The sequence below is a fragment of the Syngnathus floridae genome, chromosome 19 (assembly GCF_059516105.1).
Source record: "Syngnathus floridae isolate MCC-2025c chromosome 19, RoL_Sflo_1.0, whole genome shotgun sequence".
In the NCBI taxonomy this organism is placed as follows: Eukaryota; Metazoa; Chordata; class Actinopteri; order Syngnathiformes; family Syngnathidae; genus Syngnathus; species Syngnathus floridae.
The window spans coordinates 266,039-282,797 of NC_142431.1; the positions used below are offsets into that span (position 1 = coordinate 266,039).

General features: G+C 52.5%; 3 protein-coding genes across 14 annotated transcripts; 1 reads left to right on the forward strand and 2 right to left on the reverse strand.

Annotated features, from left to right (window-relative positions):
- Positions 1-10: 10 nt before the first annotated feature.
- acp1 (acid phosphatase 1) lies at positions 11-14,957 on the reverse strand. 6 transcript variants are annotated; one of them, XM_088361997.1, is made up of 8 exons: positions 14,818-14,957; positions 12,681-12,815; positions 12,393-12,491; positions 11,925-11,998; positions 11,265-11,378; positions 10,167-10,228; positions 9,561-9,666; positions 8,804-9,120 (listed from the first exon to the last, which is right to left on the reverse strand). In XM_088361997.1, exons 3-8 carry the CDS (start codon positions 12,433-12,435, stop codon positions 9,043-9,045), a joined length of 477 nt encoding a protein of 158 aa, XP_088218123.1. In that variant the 5' UTR covers positions 12,436-12,491; positions 12,681-12,815; positions 14,818-14,957; the 3' UTR covers positions 8,804-9,042. The 6 variants fall into 6 exon arrangements, with proteins under 6 accessions (XP_088218125.1, XP_088218124.1, XP_088218121.1 ...); XM_088361995.1 differs by lacking the exons at positions 8,804-9,120; positions 11,265-11,378; positions 12,681-12,815 and adding exons at positions 22-477; positions 11,417-11,530; XM_088361993.1 differs by lacking the exons at positions 8,804-9,120; positions 11,265-11,378; positions 14,818-14,957 and adding exons at positions 22-477; positions 11,417-11,530.
- alkal2a (ALK and LTK ligand 2a) lies at positions 4,909-7,773 on the forward strand. 6 transcript variants are annotated; one of them, XM_088361988.1, is made up of 5 exons: positions 4,909-5,322; positions 6,002-6,353; positions 6,744-6,830; positions 6,892-6,972; positions 7,049-7,773. In XM_088361988.1, exons 2-5 carry the CDS (start codon positions 6,065-6,067, stop codon positions 7,111-7,113), a joined length of 522 nt encoding a protein of 173 aa, XP_088218114.1. In that variant the 5' UTR covers positions 4,909-5,322; positions 6,002-6,064; the 3' UTR covers positions 7,114-7,773. The 6 variants fall into 6 exon arrangements, with proteins under 6 accessions (XP_088218114.1, XP_088218116.1, XP_088218118.1 ...); XM_088361990.1 differs by having other exon boundaries at positions 4,930-5,525; positions 6,750-6,830; positions 7,049-7,771; XM_088361992.1 differs by having other exon boundaries at positions 4,930-5,525; positions 6,756-6,830; positions 7,049-7,771.
- Positions 14,197-16,508, reverse strand: tmem18 (transmembrane protein 18). 2 transcript variants are annotated; one of them, XR_015854380.1, is made up of 7 exons: positions 16,352-16,508; positions 16,159-16,252; positions 15,950-16,067; positions 15,789-15,843; positions 15,620-15,713; positions 15,218-15,425; positions 14,197-15,027 (listed from the first exon to the last, which is right to left on the reverse strand). XR_015854380.1 is itself a non-coding variant. In XM_088362009.1 (6 exons), the coding sequence occupies exons 1-6, from the start codon at positions 16,357-16,359 to the stop codon at positions 15,333-15,335; spliced, it is 462 nt and encodes a 153-aa protein (XP_088218135.1). In that variant the 5' UTR covers positions 16,360-16,508; the 3' UTR covers positions 15,132-15,332. The 2 variants fall into 2 exon arrangements, 1 of the variants encoding a protein (XP_088218135.1); XM_088362009.1 differs by lacking the exon at positions 14,197-15,027 and having other exon boundaries at positions 15,132-15,425.
- Positions 16,509-16,759: the final 251 nt, after the last annotated feature.

Here is a 16,759-nt window from a genome sequence, read left to right on the forward strand (position 1 = left end):
CCTCCCTCCCTCCAAAATCCAAGCCCCACTTCCACCGTGCTGCTCCTTCTTGCGTTTTCCCAAAGGCAGAGGGCAGCACTCCAACGCGGGCGGCTCTGCAGAAAGTTTGCACCAAGAGAGAGGTCACTCTCAGAAAGGTCAGCGTCGGTCGCTCGGTGACAACATCAAATGAAGCCGTTTGCCAACGTCGGCGCTGCTATTTTGTTGATGGAAACGACGCACTTTGATGGTCACATTCTTTAAGGTCCCCCCCCCCCTCGCCAAAATGTGATTCATGGACTGCGAGTTTCTTTACCGGCCTGAGTGCACACTGACGGATTGTCCCAATTTGTCAAGAAAGTCTGGAAAGCGGCGCTTTGGCCGTCACTTTTGTTTAGCCTTGGGGTTCCTCGCTTGTCGTCCATCCGTCACTAGCGCGGGTCTGGCTAGCGTCAGGCCGGCGTCGCCCGCCACGCTGCGTCCAAGGCTATTTCTTTCCTGTAAAAAAAAGGCAAAGCGAATGCTTCCGGGAAAGATTACAAAGTGCTCGGACCCACTCGGAGACTTTGGGCGTCGGTGAGATTCTTGCCATTTTTCCCAAGATCCGACGACGGGTTCACGAAAGCTACTTTAAAGCTTTATTTTCCCGTCACTACAATTTCCAGTCCTGTGAACCAGAAAAGCGGATGGGGAAACTGCAAAGAGCTTGGATTGTGGATTCCCGGCCCGCTTGTCGACGGGCCACCAACGCCGGCCGCCGGGACCGATAAATCATTTGATATGTGTCCGCTGCTAGATGGACGGCGTGTTTGTTGATTTGCGCCTGCCCTTGGCACGCACACACGCACGCACGCACGCACGCACACACACACACACACACACACACACACACACACACACACGTACTTCCATTCCTCTGACTTGGACTTGATTTCACTGGAATAAGTCATCGTTCCGTCCGAGCGCATAAAACGGGCCGTACATCACGGCCGCTCTTATCTGAAGGAGAAAATAACGCACCAGCTTTTTCTGTGTCTATCACAAAAGCAGCCTCGCTCCAGCCGTTTCGTAAATCCCTACCGGCCGCCCAGCCAGCACACACACGCACACGCACGCACGCACACACGCACGCACGCAGACGAGGTCCCCCCTCACTTTTCATTCCTTTCTTGTTGTTCTTAACCATTCTTGTTTCCTTCAACATTTTTTCCCAGCCAGAGAGAGAAGGGTGAAGAAATTATTGAAGACGATTGAACAATTTGAAGACGTCCAGATGGCCAAAAGAAAATAACAGCAAAACGCAAACGCCAACAAACGCTTTTCCCGGACTCACGACAAAGAGCCAAAATGGCGCAGATGGACAAGTTGTGGACCGAGAGAGGAGGCCCATGGCCTCCACGACGTCGGCGAGGTCACCTCGCTGACAACGATGCTTTCACGCTTTTGCAAAGGAACCGATGACGACGTTTCCCGTTGGACGCGCCGGCTCAGGTTATCGACGCCACGGGAAATCGGACCCCCCGCCCGTCGCACGCGCGCCATCTTCCCTCCCTAGGCCGGATGAGGTCGGCGAGCGGGCCGCTTACCGCATGCCACCTTTTGTCACGACTTTTGAGTCACCCGTTAAGTAATCTGTGCAAAATATGCAAGACAGCCGCTAAGATGGTGAAAAAAAGCCGCACACTGCCGCTGTTTGTGTTGTGGTTTACAGCACAGCACAGCACAGCACGTCTTAGCCAACCCGGCCCGCTTGCCCGCTTGCCCGCTTGCCGGCTTATCTAGCGTTACATTAACGGTGGATGGAATGTCGAGATTAAGAAGGCCAAAGCAGCCGCCAATAGGACAAGAAGAAAGTGATCAGACTTCACAATGCGCATTGCACAATGACACAATGACACACTCACAAAAGATTTTGTGTCAGACAAAGGTCGCGAGTACTGCGATGAGTCGCAATGGCTCCAAATGGGACGGACGGCACCTTGGATAATGGCCAAAGTGTAACCCGAACGAGCCAGCCAGCCAGCGAGTGAGCGAGCGAGTGAGCCGGCCCGCTTGTGCGGGCAGGCGAGCGTCTGAGTGCCTTTTCATGGCAGCCATTGGGCTTTTCTGTGGAACGCCGCTCCCCAGCCAAGAATTTCCTCGGAAGCGTCACCGAGCGCCTAAAGTGCATCGTTAGCCGCGTCGGCTTGCCTTTCGGACCATTCCGGACAAAAATGAGTGGAAGGATTTGACATTGAGAAAAAAAGTCCCAAAGTCAAAGTTAAAGTCCCAATGACCATCGGCACACACACATCTGCGTGTGGTGAAATTTGTCCTCTGCATTGAACCCATCCATCCCCATGTGATTTTAATCCATCCCCTGGGGGAGAGGGGAGCAGTGAGCAGCAGCGGTGCCGCCCGTGTTCGGAAATCATTTGGTGATCTAACCCCCCAATTCCAACCCTTAATGCTGAGTGCCAAGCAGGGAGGCAATGGGTCCCATCGCAATAGTCTTTGGTATGACCCGGCCGGCCAGGGTTTGAACCCACAACCTTCCAGTCTCACTCTACTACTAGGCCACTGAGCCAAGGGCTATGAGCCGCCCGTCCATGATGCCTGGGAAGGAATTCACGCGAGAATGAAGCTGCATTTGATGCAAAAGCTACCTAGATGCGTTTTCCCTGCACGCTGAGCGCGGCGCTTTCAAAAGGCATCCAAATGCAGAGGTCCCGCGGGACGTCTCCCGTGGCTTATAATGCGCTATCGATGTCTCCTCCGGGGAATGACGGAAGAGGTTCCAAAGAGCTTCTTTATCGTAAGGAGGAAAAGGCTCAAGCGGCTTCGGCGGAACGGCGCTCGCCCGACCCCTGCGCGGAATCTCATGAGCCGAGCGACGGACGTCCGCCCATCGTGGAAAGGCGCCAAGAAATCAAGTCGTCTAAAGCGGCCGATAACAACGTCGGCGTCGTACTATCAACGAGTTCCCTCGGCTCCTCGCTCAGATGCCAAATGTGTGCTTTTTTTCTTTCTATAGCCCACGTGAGCCTTTAACTTCAGCTCGGACGACGGGCGGGAGGGCGGCCGGCCGGCCGGCCGACCAGCCGTCCGTCCGTCCGTCCGTCCAGAAAATATGCATCCACCGGCCTTTGATTCACGCGTCGTCATCGTCCTCGTCATGGGCGGGCGCGGAATTCACACGTGGGTGACTCATGCGCAGCAACGAGCGCCTAGTTTGGATATCTGCTCTCATGGCCTCTTTGCCTCCTTCCAGATGTGTGCCTTGAGATCCTCCCGCAGTTGCTCGCGTAGCCGCTTTCACCTCTCGGCTGACTCGCGAGTCCATCGGTGCGGTCTGCTCAAAAAACAACAACACGACGGGACGCACGCTGCACTTTGCACTTTTCAAAACATTCAGCGGCAAGACAGGAGCGACCGTGCGTTTGCTGCCGCTGGCCAGCTGGCTGAGTCACGGCACGAGCGAGCCGAGCGGCCTAATACTATTGCGGTGCGGATGTGCGTGCGTGCCAGAGAGCTGCGCCAATTACACGCAACGGATCCTGTCCGTCCCTGAAACCATTTACAGGCCTCAATTCAATTTGGCTTTCAAGTTTCACTAACCGGGGCTTTGCGGCCAACACAGACCGAGCCGGCTTTCATACTTGCGGTGGAGACGTACGAGCGCATTCCCCATTCTGAGGACAAGAGAAAGCCACGCGACATGAGAGCGCCGCGTTCTTTCGATAGCGCCCGCCGCCTTAAAAAAACAAAAAAAAAAAAAAAACAATCCAACCGTTTGGAGCAAATCACAAAAGGCCTGGCCCTCAAAAGCGTTCCTCAAAACTGCTGGCTGTTCCAATTGCCATGATGACCTAGGCAAGGAAAAGGGAGCGTGACCTCTTTCTCTGCTGCCATTGCGTCATGATGCCCCCTGCTGAAGCCCAGCCGGCCGGCCAGCCAGCCAGCCAGCCAGCCAGCCAGCCAGCCGGCCGGCCAGCCAGCCAGCCAGCCAGCCAGCCGGCCGGCCAGCCAGCCAGCCAGCCGGCCGGCCAGCCAGCCAGCCAGCCAGCCAGCCAGCCAGCCAGCCAGCCAGCCATCATATGTTGTCAATTTGATGATCTGGTCAGTTCCACGGCAGGGAGCGGGTCAAAGTCAACAACTTGGACAAGCCTCCAACAGTTCAAATGGCACCTGATGATCTGGTCAGTTTCACGGCAAGGAGCGAGTCAAAGCCAACAACTTGGACAAGCCTCCAACAGTTCAAATGGCACTTGATGATCTGGTCAGTTTCACGGCAGGGAGCGGGTCAAAGTCAACAACTTGGACAAGCCTCCAACAGTTCAAATGGCACCTGCTGCTGCTGCTGCTGCTGCTGCTGCTGCTGCCATGCGCTGACTTCAGCGCCAACAGGGGCACAGAGCCAACCCAATGAGAAGCTGGGAGTCAGGAACAAAAGTGTTTTGGACAGCGCATCCATCATCCATCATCTGGTGCGGGAGGGCCAACATCCCGCATATCCATGTTTATCCATGTTTGTGTTCAAAGCATTGCTTGAAGATTTAAAGCCGATATATGTCGCGTCAGAAAGGCTCGGCCGGCTCTGCCGTCAAAGCGGCAAGAAACAGGCTGAAGCGTCTTTCTGGAAGCCAGCTCCTTGACAAGTGAGCTGAGTCACTGCCAGCATGCAGCACTCACAACCTCAAATCTGCACTCGGACGTCACAGAAGAACAACAACAAAAAATCATTTGCAACTGTGTTAAATAAATCCAATAAGTCACAGCGCCTATCCTCTTTACAAGTTCTCCAATTGCCATGGATGCATCTTGGTCCAAACAAAGCCATAAAACAATGACGACTCAATAAACGGGTGTCCATTAGAGGAGCCGCAAACAACAGAAAAGTTTGAAGTCACTTGCGAGAGGGAGGAGGGTGAACAAATGGGCTGGCTGGGTGGGTCGGGACAATATACACGCCCGCATAAAAGAAGGAGGGGCATCGACTCGCAGCCAAGTACATCTCAAGTGATGGGACAAGTTCGCGGAACGAGGGAAAGGAGAGCGGCCAAACTCCGCGCGTAATCGACTTTGGAGAACTTTTACGCACGACGCCAAGGTGCGTCACCGCGCTATTCATGGATCCCAGCAAAGTCATCGGAGCTGATTGGGAATTTCAGTGGAAGTATCAAACGGGAGGTGCGGGACACGAGAGCGATATATATTGAAACAGCGGAGCGAAAGAGGAAGGATGCCCACCGCCATCATCATCATCATCGTCATCATCGTCATCGCTGGCACTGCGGAGTGAGTCACCCAGCCAGCCAGCCAGCCACCCAGCCAGCCAGGCCGAGGCGCACTCATCCCCCGAAAGTGAGCGCTCGAGCGCGGCTGAATGAGTTGGCAGCTTCCCAACCGCCGAACCCAGGCGCCCCTGACACGGGAGCCCCGTGGCCCAGGGTCCACTTATGACCCCCGGCTCTTTTTAATGATTGAAATAGACGTCTAGCGGACTTATCGAGAAGGATTTTTTTTTCTAGAAAAGGATTTACATTTGGTTTTAAAGCTACATCCAGGTATGTCTCGTGGTTTGATCATTAATCACGCTTTATTTCTTATGCTTGCTTTTGAAAAGAGAGTGAAAGTGACTGTGGGCTTCGGTATCTGCGGGGGGGGGGGGAACTTGCTTCATTTATCAAAAGGACCTAAGAAGCCCCCCAACGTCTGCTATGTGAAAATACAAGCTCGCCATCGGTATACGCGCGCGCGTGCACGCACGCACGCACGCACGCACGCACAGGAAGCCCAACTTTGGCCAAAACGGACCCATGATTGTTTTGGAAAATCCTTTCAAAGCATTTAACTGGCTCATTTAAGGGCTTCATTCTCAGTCAACGTGAGGTTCTGTGGGGGTTTTTTAACCAAGTATTTTTGATGTGACTACAAACACATCTGCGTAAGTTTTTATCACATGCCTTCATCCGGCTGTGTAAAGTGTTGCCAGGATTTGTCATGGCAAATTACATGACTTTCATCCTCTCTTGTCTTGCAGCTATCCAGAGGACTCCCACCTCCCCCTCTTCCTCCCGCTGCTCGCCCAACGCCCGCGAGAACTATGAGGGGACTGCGTGCGCACGCCTCTGTGGGACTGCTGCTGCTGCTTCTCACGTGCACGCTCGTCGGCACGGCTCCCACGACCAGAGCCAGCGTGGCCCAGGGTTCGTGGCGCGCCACCGAGCTGGCGAGGCGCGTGGAGGAGCTCGGCCGCGGCGCCGAGAGCACGACGATGACCAAGACTCGGGTGGCCGAAGCCCCCCGGAACCGCTGGAGCGGCGCCGTAACCCCCCGCGGGCAACACAGAGATTTACGCAGATCCAAAGCAGACAGAAGGGATCGACCAGTCGGTGAGTAAAGACGCCCGTCTGGTCTCGGGCTCACGTTTCGGGGGCCCAAAAGGTCCGCCCGTCACTTGCCGTGTAGAGCAGTCCCAAATAACGCCCGTAGAACACGTGTTGGCTTGACCCAAATGAGCCATTTGAGAGCCTCCCTTTCTCCCTGTACATCCAAGCCCTTGTCTTGGCTCTCAAATGCTGCGGCCTTGCCAGGTGAGTCAAGCAAGTAGCATTCCAACGACCCGCAAACGCGAGCAGAAGACGAGCAGAAGGGGGGTGGGTGGGCATGTTGGGGGTTGAAGATCGTTAGCTAGCTCTTTGCATGCGGCTAATTGCCTTGAGAACCACTTATGTGAACCAAAAGATTGGTATTGAACAAGTCAACTGTCCTGTCCTGTTCAGCAGCAGCAGCAGCAGCAGCAGCCGCAGCAGCCGCCGCCGCCGCCGCCTCCCCCGGACGGAAGGACAAATACCTGAAGCACATCACAGGTAAGACGACATGCGCCGGCCGCCGAGCTCCAGCGGACGTTGACAAACGTTGCCATTGCAGGTCCGCTCTACTTCAGCCCCAAGTGCAGGAAGCACGTGTACCACGTGTACCACCAGACCCGGGACTGCACCATCGCCGCATGTAAGCTAAGCCAGCCCGTTGCTCTGAAGTCAGGTGTGCGTCATTTAAGGCCCCGCCCCTCTTTCCCTTTTGGCAGATTTCAAACGATGCGCGCGGCTACTCACGCGTCTCGCCGGCAGCCCCATGTGCACGGGGGGGTAACGCCCGGCCAGGGCCAGCCAGCCGGCCAGGGCCAGCCGGCCAGGGCCAGCCGGCCGCTCCACCTCGGCTGCTGAACAAAGCGCCACGGGGAGCGCCCCATAAGTCGGCCGGACGGACACGGCAAAGGGGACGGACAATCGGCATGCTCTTTTCTGCAATCCAAACGCTCTGAAAAGTGCCTCCAACGTGGAACGAGCCGTGTGGAAAAACGGTTTGTTGAACTCAGCCGTAACAAGTGTCCTTCAACTCAAATCTACGCTGCTCAAAACTAAAAAAAGGTGACCGGACATCTTGGGAACCTCACACAGACAAGAGGATGGGCCGCCTGCTTGATCCCACGTAAAGGATACGGACTGGACGGGCCCAAGCACCTGCACCAGATGTTAGGCGGACTTCAACGTGGAGGGGAATAACGGAACATATTTATATTTTAAGGTTTTCGTGCGCGTTGTCTTCAACCCACGCTACACAGATATATTTAAATAAATGATATCATTGGTAAAAAAACAAAAAAAACAACAAAAGAGTCATGTTTGACTTCCGCTTTGGGACTTTGAACGCGGCCAGCACAAATGGTTGCGCGGCGTGTCGCTGCCGCGGACGGACGGACGGACGGACGGACGCAGCTGCACTTGTGGATCAGATTTTTGTTTTGCTTTTCGGTCACGCTTTTGAATCACTTTGCGCCGGCATCAAATTAGAAGTTCCGTTCGGTAGCCATCGTCGAGGGTTTGACGCCATGTCGGGACCTTCGAGGCATCCAGTCGTTATTCATTCCGAGCGGAACTTCCGAAATCGACCGCAATCGGCTACGGGTCAAGCTCAAGTATTTTTTGTAGCGTGCAAAACACCACTGAGTCTATTTTGGCCGCGTTTCCTGTCATTCAAGATCATCTGACCGGGCGCTCATCAGAAAGGAAGAGATAGCTCAGGGCAAACGACATTGAGAGCTCGGCCTTCGAGGCCACTTCCGCGTTTGTCTGGAGAGCGGCTCCGTTCAATTCAACGGAAAAGCACCAGATGGTTTGCCAAAAGTACAACTCTTGCATGAGAAAGCGTGTTTGAGCGGAGGCGGATTTGGTCAAAAAATGAACCTAATCAATCTTGGCTATCGCAGACGACAAAGACGACGACGCCCTGATACGAAACGGCTGGCGAGTCTCCAGCGCTCGCTCGCTCGCTCGGTTCCTGTAGTCAAGTCAAGTTGATTTGTATAGCCCTAAATCACAAAGAGTCTCAAAGGGCTTCACATAGCCAAAAATTGACAATTATTCTCAAAGCATCCCCTGATCATAAGCTCCCAAAAGGGCAAGGAAAAACTCAAAAAACCCCTGCCAGGGGAAAATGAGAAACCTTGAGAAGGGACCACAGATGGAAGGATCCCCCTTTCAGGATCACCAGCTTGTAATGGATGCAGAGAAGGCACAAGTAATACATCATATGAAAATCAATGAAAAAATGGTTAAACTCTCAACTTTGGCTACACTCTTGTTCATGATTCACGGCCGCCCGCTTCCTGCATGGCTTCCGACAAACATGGCCAACTTGGACTGGCACATTTTTGCACATGCCGAGGCCACGGAAAGAGATGGTGACAGTTCAGAACTTTGGACTGTAAACGGCAAGGAAAATAAACCAACAACGAACAAAGCGTCTCTTTGGTTCCTGAAGTCACAAAGATGTCAAGATGAGCGAGTTGAATTCGTTTTATTTCCACACAGGCAGGCAGGCATGGCATGGCATGGCATGGCATGGCATGGCATGGCATGGCATGGCATGGCATGGCATGGCATGGCATGGCATGGCATGGCATGGCATGGCTCTGCGCTCAGACACAAACGTGAAGAGCGTTGGTTTTCCCCACCACCACCACCACCACCAGCACCACCACCAGCAGCACCACGCAATGGGCCGACTGCATAAGCCACGCTACGAGTTGGACTGGAGGAACGCCTCGCAGCATCGGCGGCACTGCTCGTACACCTTTTCAAAGTCTTGGTCGCTTCCCTGCAGCAAAACAAAAGACAACCAAAGCGGGTCACACCACTGCTACCTGCGAGACGACGCCGAGCGAGCAGGCTCAGGCGGCTTTTGCAACGGGCCGGCCTGCCTGCCTGCCCCTTTTCCGCTCGGCTCGTCGCGTTATTCATGTGCGCCTAGCGCGCCTATTTAGGGAATGTCAAAAAGGCAAGGGGAGAACTTTCGACGTGGGCAGAGGAAGCGATGTGAAGGAGCCTGCAACTTAGCCAGTCAAATCATACGCCAAGGTCACCCGCCTTGCCGACTTTTTGCCACATTTGATTTGCAGCCCATTCATTGAATTGATTCGAATTGAATTGATTCATCCATTCAGAACACTTGGGACTGTTTTGTACGGCCAAAGCCCAACTACGGCCGCACCGAGCGAGCGAGCGAGCGAGCGAGCGAGCGAGCGCCTTTCTACTTACGTAATAGGGATCTTCGATGATCAGCTGCTTCTGCGGGTCGTACGCGCCGAGCAGCTCGATTTTTGCCCGGCGATTCTTCACTGAGCCGGCCATACGGTTCAAGTTACTGAAAGGACCAGAAAGAAGACATGCTCTTTTTGGTGACCCGACCAGAGAACACCAACGATATGGAAACACAACACATGTCCACGTGCACACTCCACAACTCAACCCGCTGCATGTGCTTGCAGTAGTTTGACAAAAAAAAAAAGTTCTCCGCTTCTCATTAATGTTTCCTGAGAAAAATATGCGGTGAAAGAAAAAAGGGGCTGAGGAAAAAAAGAAAAAAAAAAAAACTGCCCAAGGAGCATAGACATGGCATCCAAAGAACTCGCTAAGCTCCTTACAGATCAGATCTGCCGAGGGCATGTGATCTCAAAAATGATCCCTAAAAGTAGAAAAAGAAAAAAAAAAAATGACCCTGTGGCCTGAACTTTGGAAAGAGATTAAGGAAGGAACATGCTCATTAAAAGCTGCCATTGGCCTCTACGGAGCACAGTCGCACGCAACTTTTGCCTTATTGTTTGCGAGCGACAAAAGTATGGCTCACGGCGCACGCTTACGCACCTTAAATTGCTCTCGTCCATGCAGAGGATAAAATCAAAGCTCATGAAGTCGTCCTTGGTCACCTGCGAGTGGGAGACAAACGCAAGTCACGTCGGCTCAGAGCGCAAAAGAAAAATCAAAATGCACCGGCACATTTATCTGCTTTTACAAGCGGTTTCCGATCCAACGGCTCCTGGCTGACCAATGGCTCCAATAGAGGGGGCCAAAGAGTCGCCGTCAACCGGTCGCGAAACAATCACGGGAATAAACAGTTCCAAATGTTTGAACAAATTGTTTGACGAGCGCTCGCCCTCGATAGGCGAGGACGACCGACTCGCAACAAACGTCCATCCCGCACAAAAACCACGATGGATGTTTCGGCACCGACGAGCCTCCCATTGACCGTTGCGGTAAGCACATCGGGCCCGTTGACTTGCCTGGCGGTCGGCAAATATGGACGCATGGGAAAAGAAACAGAGAGAGACGGCCGCTTAATGAAGGTTGGAAGGAAGGCGAGAGCCGGTGTCAAAGCCAATGGCGCGGACGGACGGGGACATGAGCTGGGCTCGGCGCTCCCGCTTTGAGGAGATTACAAGCTTTTCAGAAGGACGACCGGGCCAGGAGGAGGAAGCGGGAGAGCAGAAGCGGGAAAGGGGGGGGGGGGGGGGGTTGCACTGAGGGCACGAGGGAGCTGAAGTGAGGAAAATGCAAGCAAGCTGGGGAGTGACGGCGTGCTCAATTTGCGGCCGCGGCCTATCGCCGCCATGTGATTCAGCGCCCGCAGCCGCTTGTCAACGCCGGAGCCGCCGCGTTTGCCCCCGAGAGCAATTTTGTCCGCGACGTCTCATGTTTTCGCGTTGCCGTCGTCACGACCGACTCGCCGAGTTGAATCGCGGCGAGGGTGGGCGGGGATTTGGCAACCGCAATTCAAATGTGGCTCCTGGGGCAGCCCCGCGCCAACGTGACGCTCCCGACCGAGCTCATTTCCAGTCGGAGGTTCACACAAAAAGGAGCCAAAACTGATGCCTCATCTTTTGACGTGAGCAGCAAACGTGTTCCACGTCAAACCTAGTCAAAGCAGCACATCTGGGCAACGTGGCCAGCAAACTGGCCGGCTACCTGGCGGGCCCTATGAGAGCTGTCAATGGCGTGGGCCTTGAGGCAGGCCAGCCCGCGGGCATCCGGCGGGCAGCCCGCGTTCCAGTCGGACGTGGCGCCGCTGTCAATGAGCCACTGCAACAAGATAGAGCAAAGGCGGGTGAGCGTGGTACCTGCCGGGCCTCGTGGCTCATAGGCACGTCGTGCCGTCGCATGCAGGCCAGGCCGCGATGGTCGGGCGGGTTTCCTATCTCGTACGTCGACGTGGCGGCGCTGTCTATCCTCCACTGGCCGGGGGGGAGAGAGCACGCGGGGCAAAACGTGAGTCCTCCTTCAAACTTCAAGGACGTGAACTCGCGATCGTCGCGTTGTTTTTTTTCTTGGATCGTGACTTTGCATTGGTGATAGCCAATGGCGGGTTCCCAATAGCGTGAGGACCCGGCGGGAATATTTTGTGGGCAATTTATGATCGAGTTCCCGAGGCTTCATCCGTTTGTTGGCCTCGCGCGGCTGGCCGCATGTCTTTCAGACAAGTTGTCATTACATTTTTGAATGAAACAATACAATACAATACAATACCGCTTTATTAGTTTGCATTGCGCCTAGTTAAATGCAAGATGCAATTATTTTCCACTATTTTTTGTAAGGTGCAGCTCACGCCGGTATATCGGTGGGTGGTACCTTGTCAACGACACCCGCATCGGTTGCCATCTTCCTAAAGACGGCCTCTGCAATGGGGGATCGGCAGATGTTCCCTGTCAAAGAAAGAGTTGACATGGGTAGACAGTCAATTCGAGTCATCCTGATAACACAATCCGGTGAAACCACATCCGGTCGGTTTGAGGTGGCGATGGGGGGGGGGGGGGGGGGGGGGCAGACTAGTGCAAGTGCAACAGTAACAATTTCACTCGATTGCCAGAGAACCCGGTGGCCGCTGGACGACTTTCGAAGCCCCCTCGAAAACGTGAAGACAAAAAGGAATGGCCAAATTCTCACTGCGTTTCCACCTTCGCTAAGTTTAAACACAAGTTCACAACTTTCACGTACATTCTTAAACAGCCGGAGGCGTTTAGACGATTTCCTCCAATACTCCTTAAGTGCATGAATAGAACCTTGGGTGCTCGTTCAAATGAATAGCGCGCAGCTTACCCAGACAGACAAACAACACCGATTTGCTGCACGAGGCTGCCATTTTGCCTTTGACGTCACGGGGCCTGGTCACGTGTTCTGCGCTGGCCAGCCCTGTGCCTGAATTAAAAGAACAAGTCGGGGAGCGGGGATGGAACGCATATATTAGGAAATACAACTCCTCATTACTCATTTCAGTACTCTTATCACCCATTACAATATTAATAATAATAATAATAATAATAATAAATCATCTAGCATCCTCTCCGATTCCAAAACATTCATGTTGAGTTCAATGAAGACTGTCACCTCCTCATCTCTTGGCAGGGGCGACAAGAACAAAGCAAGCCTATCGGTCAATTTCCGGTCCGGAACATTTCCATTTTCGATGAGCCTGATGTGTGGGCGCCGCCGCCGCCGCCCTCAGCGGGCTCGAAAGCACATCTGGCAGTAAAACAACGAAGACAGACGATATCCGGGGGCCCAAACGATAGCATCAAATTGGAAGCTGTTTTGAGAACATAAACGCTTCGGGACAACGAGACTTAACGACTCGCGTTTCAAAGTTGCACCCTGTCGCCTGCGAGATGAAAGGGGCACAAACAAGGAGAGCATTCAATTGCGAGGCGAGCACAACAAAAAGCAAAGACAGACAAAAATCCCCCAAAACACCCATTCACGAGAAACGCACATCGTCAATGCTGCGCCGCCCGCCTGTCCCACGTACGCGGCTGCTTTTGTTTTCGATAACTTGCTTTCTTTCCCATGTGGCCTTTCAGCCTGTTTATTTGTCTGTCCGCATAACCGTCGAGGACAATTCGCTATCAGGATCAATTAGGAGAAGCTGACTGAGTGTCTCGACACCGATGGAAGGAAGGCCGTGCGTCACGATTCTTTCTTGTACATTTTGGATTCATCTAGTCCGATGAGTCATCGACTTGTGCAACACGCGAGATTGATCAGGAGCACTTTGAAATGTGTTGCAGCGCTGAACAATTGCGGGAGCAACATGTTTCCACAATGGAAGCGGGCCTCCGTGCGCCGCGCCCACAATGCTGCCTATGGTCCTCTTTCTGATTCTTATTTGTCCTTCGGCTGTCTCGCTAGCATTTTCTACATTGGTTCCCCCCCTCCCCGTTAATACAACATTTCATGTCCTTCTCAGCACCAAACATTGGCGCAAACACCAAAAGAAGCCTTTTCTCCTCACGCGCCCGACAAAACACCCAAGCGGTCACACGGCGCAAACCAAGTTGTTTCCCGTGATACTGTAAAAGCGACTCATGGGAGGCTGCTAATTGAGCGCGACGAGACCCGAGCGATAGCAATTAGCGGCCGCATGCCTAATGAGCGCTCATGATTGCAGCAACAGCATGCAAAAGATGCCGGTGCAAATTGGACGTTCGCATTTGCGAGGCCTCCTCTTTAATTGAGCCCGCCGCTTCCGTTCACGCCCGGAGGACGGGCCCTAATTGCGGCGAATGACTCGGAGAAAGCGAGATCGTTTAGACGACGTCAAACACGTTCGTCAACGGGCGCCGAATTGGGCGCGGGAGCGCAGCTCGGGGGAAAAGCGCTTAATTGACTCGACGTGTCTGTGTTTACCTCCTTCGCAAAGAAGTCGCTCGGGCCCGCCCAGTTTGACGGGCAAGGAACCGGATCCGTGCTCCCCAACAATGGAGCCGAGTGGCATACGGTGCTCTATGTTTCAACAATCTCGCCGCAAAACAAAAATGTCCCAAAGAGTGGTGCCTCGAGGGTGACAATACAGCAGTCATATATTCTTGATCCTATGCGTAGAGCAACTACTCGCGGCGTTTTGATGCGCTGAAATAGGTTCTGAATCTTGTCTCTGCAAGCAACTCCACTTTCCTCCCACATTGTCTTGCGGAGCATGATGAAAAGCCACTTTTGTTGTCTGCAAATAGTTATAAAAGTGAGAAAGCGCGCAACCCGGCCCTCCAAAAACAACATTGTGTTTGTGAGACCAATCAGTTAGACGGAGCGGCACAGCTGCAAAGGCAGGCCGCACGAGAAACGGGGAAAAAAAACAAGTTCGGGAGGGGTCTGACTGTGATAAACTTATGCTGCTTAATGAAACATGTGTACGTGTGTGTGTGTACACACACACGCCCGCACGCGCGCGCGCGCGCACTGCTGTTTTACAAATGAATAAAGAACTGGTTCAAAATGGTCAAACATTCCAAAATGTAATTTCTTCATTCATCAAATGTTTTCTTGGAAAACTCCCCCCACCCGCCCAAAAATGCTTTTATGATGAAATGTAGCCAAGATAGAATGCCAAGGAATTATCATCTTGTTTGAAATCAGTAAAAAAAAAAAGTCCCCTGACAATGGGTAATAAATAAGCCATCTATTTGGGTCATGACCCTTAAATTGAAACGAATCTTTTTGTTCACACATCAGTGGCTTGTGCAGGTGTCACCTGTGCTTGGAGCTTGTTTGTTGATCCTGGCCAGCACCCAGCCACCCACTCTAAATCACACAAGCTCCTCCCTCATTTCATTCAGGCTGCAACCTCTCACCACTTCCTCCTCCGCTTCGACTTATCGCTGCTACTTCATTTAGTCCATGGCGCCCTCTAGCGACAAGCACGCCACCTTTCCTTAGCAACCTTTGTTGGGGCCTTTTGAACCTAGGAAAAGACAGACGGACGGACTCCGAGGTGATCCACGACCGCCAACTGTTCCCAATCAGTTTTGCGCACTTGTTAAGGCCACAGATACAAATTCACAATGCTTTGGCAGAGAAATAAAAAACATTTAATCACGCATTTAAACACCACAGGATTTTGGTCCTCTTGTACAATCTCTCCACATACTTACGAGGGAGGGAGCAGGCTCTATCCTATTCCTCTTTCCTCCTCTGAGATTGCATTTGTTTTTTGGCTTTGCTCATTCTGGCGGGGCCGTAGGCGGAAGTTGGGTCCTTTCCGGAGGATCAGTCCTTTTTCTTGGCTAGGCGTGCCTTCCGTTTGAGCTGCAGCGTCTTAAGCTCGGTCATGGTGGAGAAGCTCCTGTGCAGCCACACCGCCTGCGCAGAAAACACACGCAAAGTCCACTAGCTCAATGCTAACACAATGGGAAATGCCATCGAGCGGCTAACAAAACTGGCATGTGGTGGTTCTATGCAAAGAGTGCTTGCTTGCTTCAAGCTGTTTATTTGTCACCCCCAGCTGAAGGTTGGAAGTAAAAATGGATGAAATACGACAACATGTCGGCACTCACCACAATGATGACTGCGTTGAAGAGCAACGGGATGGAGAAGACCAACGATATGAACATGCCTCTGGAGTCAAAGTACTGAAACTCGGAGAACGACCTGCAAGAGGTTTCACGCATTCAGGTGTATGTTGGCATTCGTAAATTATGAACATTCCTAATACTACTCTCTTACCTCCAGTTCATTGCTGCCACCTCGTTGAAATATTCAGCACTGTACACCAAGGCGACTGTATGTGGGAAGCGAGGGAGGATACACTGCGATTCACATTTGCTGCCAAATAGCGAAATTCATCCGAAAATACACCCATTTTACAGATGAAAATCGCCACTTACGTATGAGCAGGAAGTGGCAAATCTGCGCTCTGTAATACTTGCACGTCACCACAGTCAGGCATAGACACGCTAGGTGAAACGCACAACCGCCAATAAGCCATGGCTCCGACCACTTCACCTAAAAAAAAATAAAAAATAAAAAAAGCACAATGTTTTGTACCAACGATGGCTAGCTAGCTAGTGTCGCAAATGTCGGAAGCTGAACCTACAGACATGAGGAACGTCCAAATGGATGTAATTCTTAAATTACTAAAGGCGTCGATGGGTACGGAGCTGATGTTGACGGCTTTTGGGGCTGTCATCCTGTCAAAAACAATCCAAACCACTGTCAAAATCCCTTCGATCACCTCGGTGTAGCACGAAGTCAAAACAATTCAACGAAAACGTCGCATCGAATTTTACCGTCGCATTGAAATGACGTCAAAGTCACGTGACCAGACTTAGGAAGTCCTCGGCTCCACTTCCAAGCGCAGCTTGATGTCCAATTCGAATTTTTGCTCAATTTGATCTTTATGAACTCGTTCAGTTACAAAAACAAATACGACTTCGAACGTGAACGTAATACAACTGTTGTTACACGCATGCGCACGGAGTACAACGTCGAGTGACGTACTCAAAAACAAAAGTGTCACGTGGCGGCGCATTGTTTACGGAAGTAAATGCTATTGTTTACGGATGTTAATGGCGGTGGTACCGTAGGCGATCGTTATTCTGGCCCACTTCTTTATCTTTAATGCTCGCTATGCTAATCGTAATCATCAGGAGGCTGCTTTCTCAGTTGAACTATTTAACCTATATTTAACTTGAACT

What these genes read in the sequence shown, in the direction of transcription:
- acp1 (XM_088361995.1), bottom strand. Translation starts at nt 12,435, where the DNA reads ATGGCAGCCTCGTGCAGCAAATCGGTGTTGTTTGTCTGTCTGG. An exon ending in GGTGTTGTTTGTCTGTCTGG is followed by an intron (nt 11,999 to 12,392) that starts GTAAGCTGCGCG and finishes TTTCTTTGACAG; the next exon opens with GGAACATCTGCCGATCCCCC. An exon ending in TCATCGAAGATCCCTATTAC is followed by an intron (nt 478 to 9,560) that starts GTAAGTAGAAAG and finishes TTTTTTTTACAG; the next exon opens with GAAAGAAATAGCCTTGGACG.
- alkal2a (XM_088361988.1), top strand. Translation starts at nt 6,065, where the DNA reads ATGAGGGGACTGCGTGCGCACGCCTCTGTGGGACTGCTGCTGCTGCTT. An exon ending in CAGAAGGGATCGACCAGTCG is followed by an intron (nt 6,354 to 6,743) that starts GTGAGTAAAGAC and finishes TGTCCTGTTCAG; the next exon opens with CAGCAGCAGCAGCAGCAGCA. An exon ending in ATACCTGAAGCACATCACAG is followed by an intron (nt 6,831 to 6,891) that starts GTAAGACGACAT and finishes TTGCCATTGCAG; the next exon opens with GTCCGCTCTACTTCAGCCCC.
- tmem18 (XM_088362009.1), bottom strand. An exon ending in TTTGGACGTTCCTCATGTCT is followed by an intron (nt 16,068 to 16,158) that starts GTAGGTTCAGCT and finishes ATTTTTTTTTAG; the next exon opens with GTGAAGTGGTCGGAGCCATG. An exon ending in TCAACGCAGTCATCATTGTG is followed by an intron (nt 15,426 to 15,619) that starts GTGAGTGCCGAC and finishes TTTTCTGCGCAG; the next exon opens with GCGGTGTGGCTGCACAGGAG.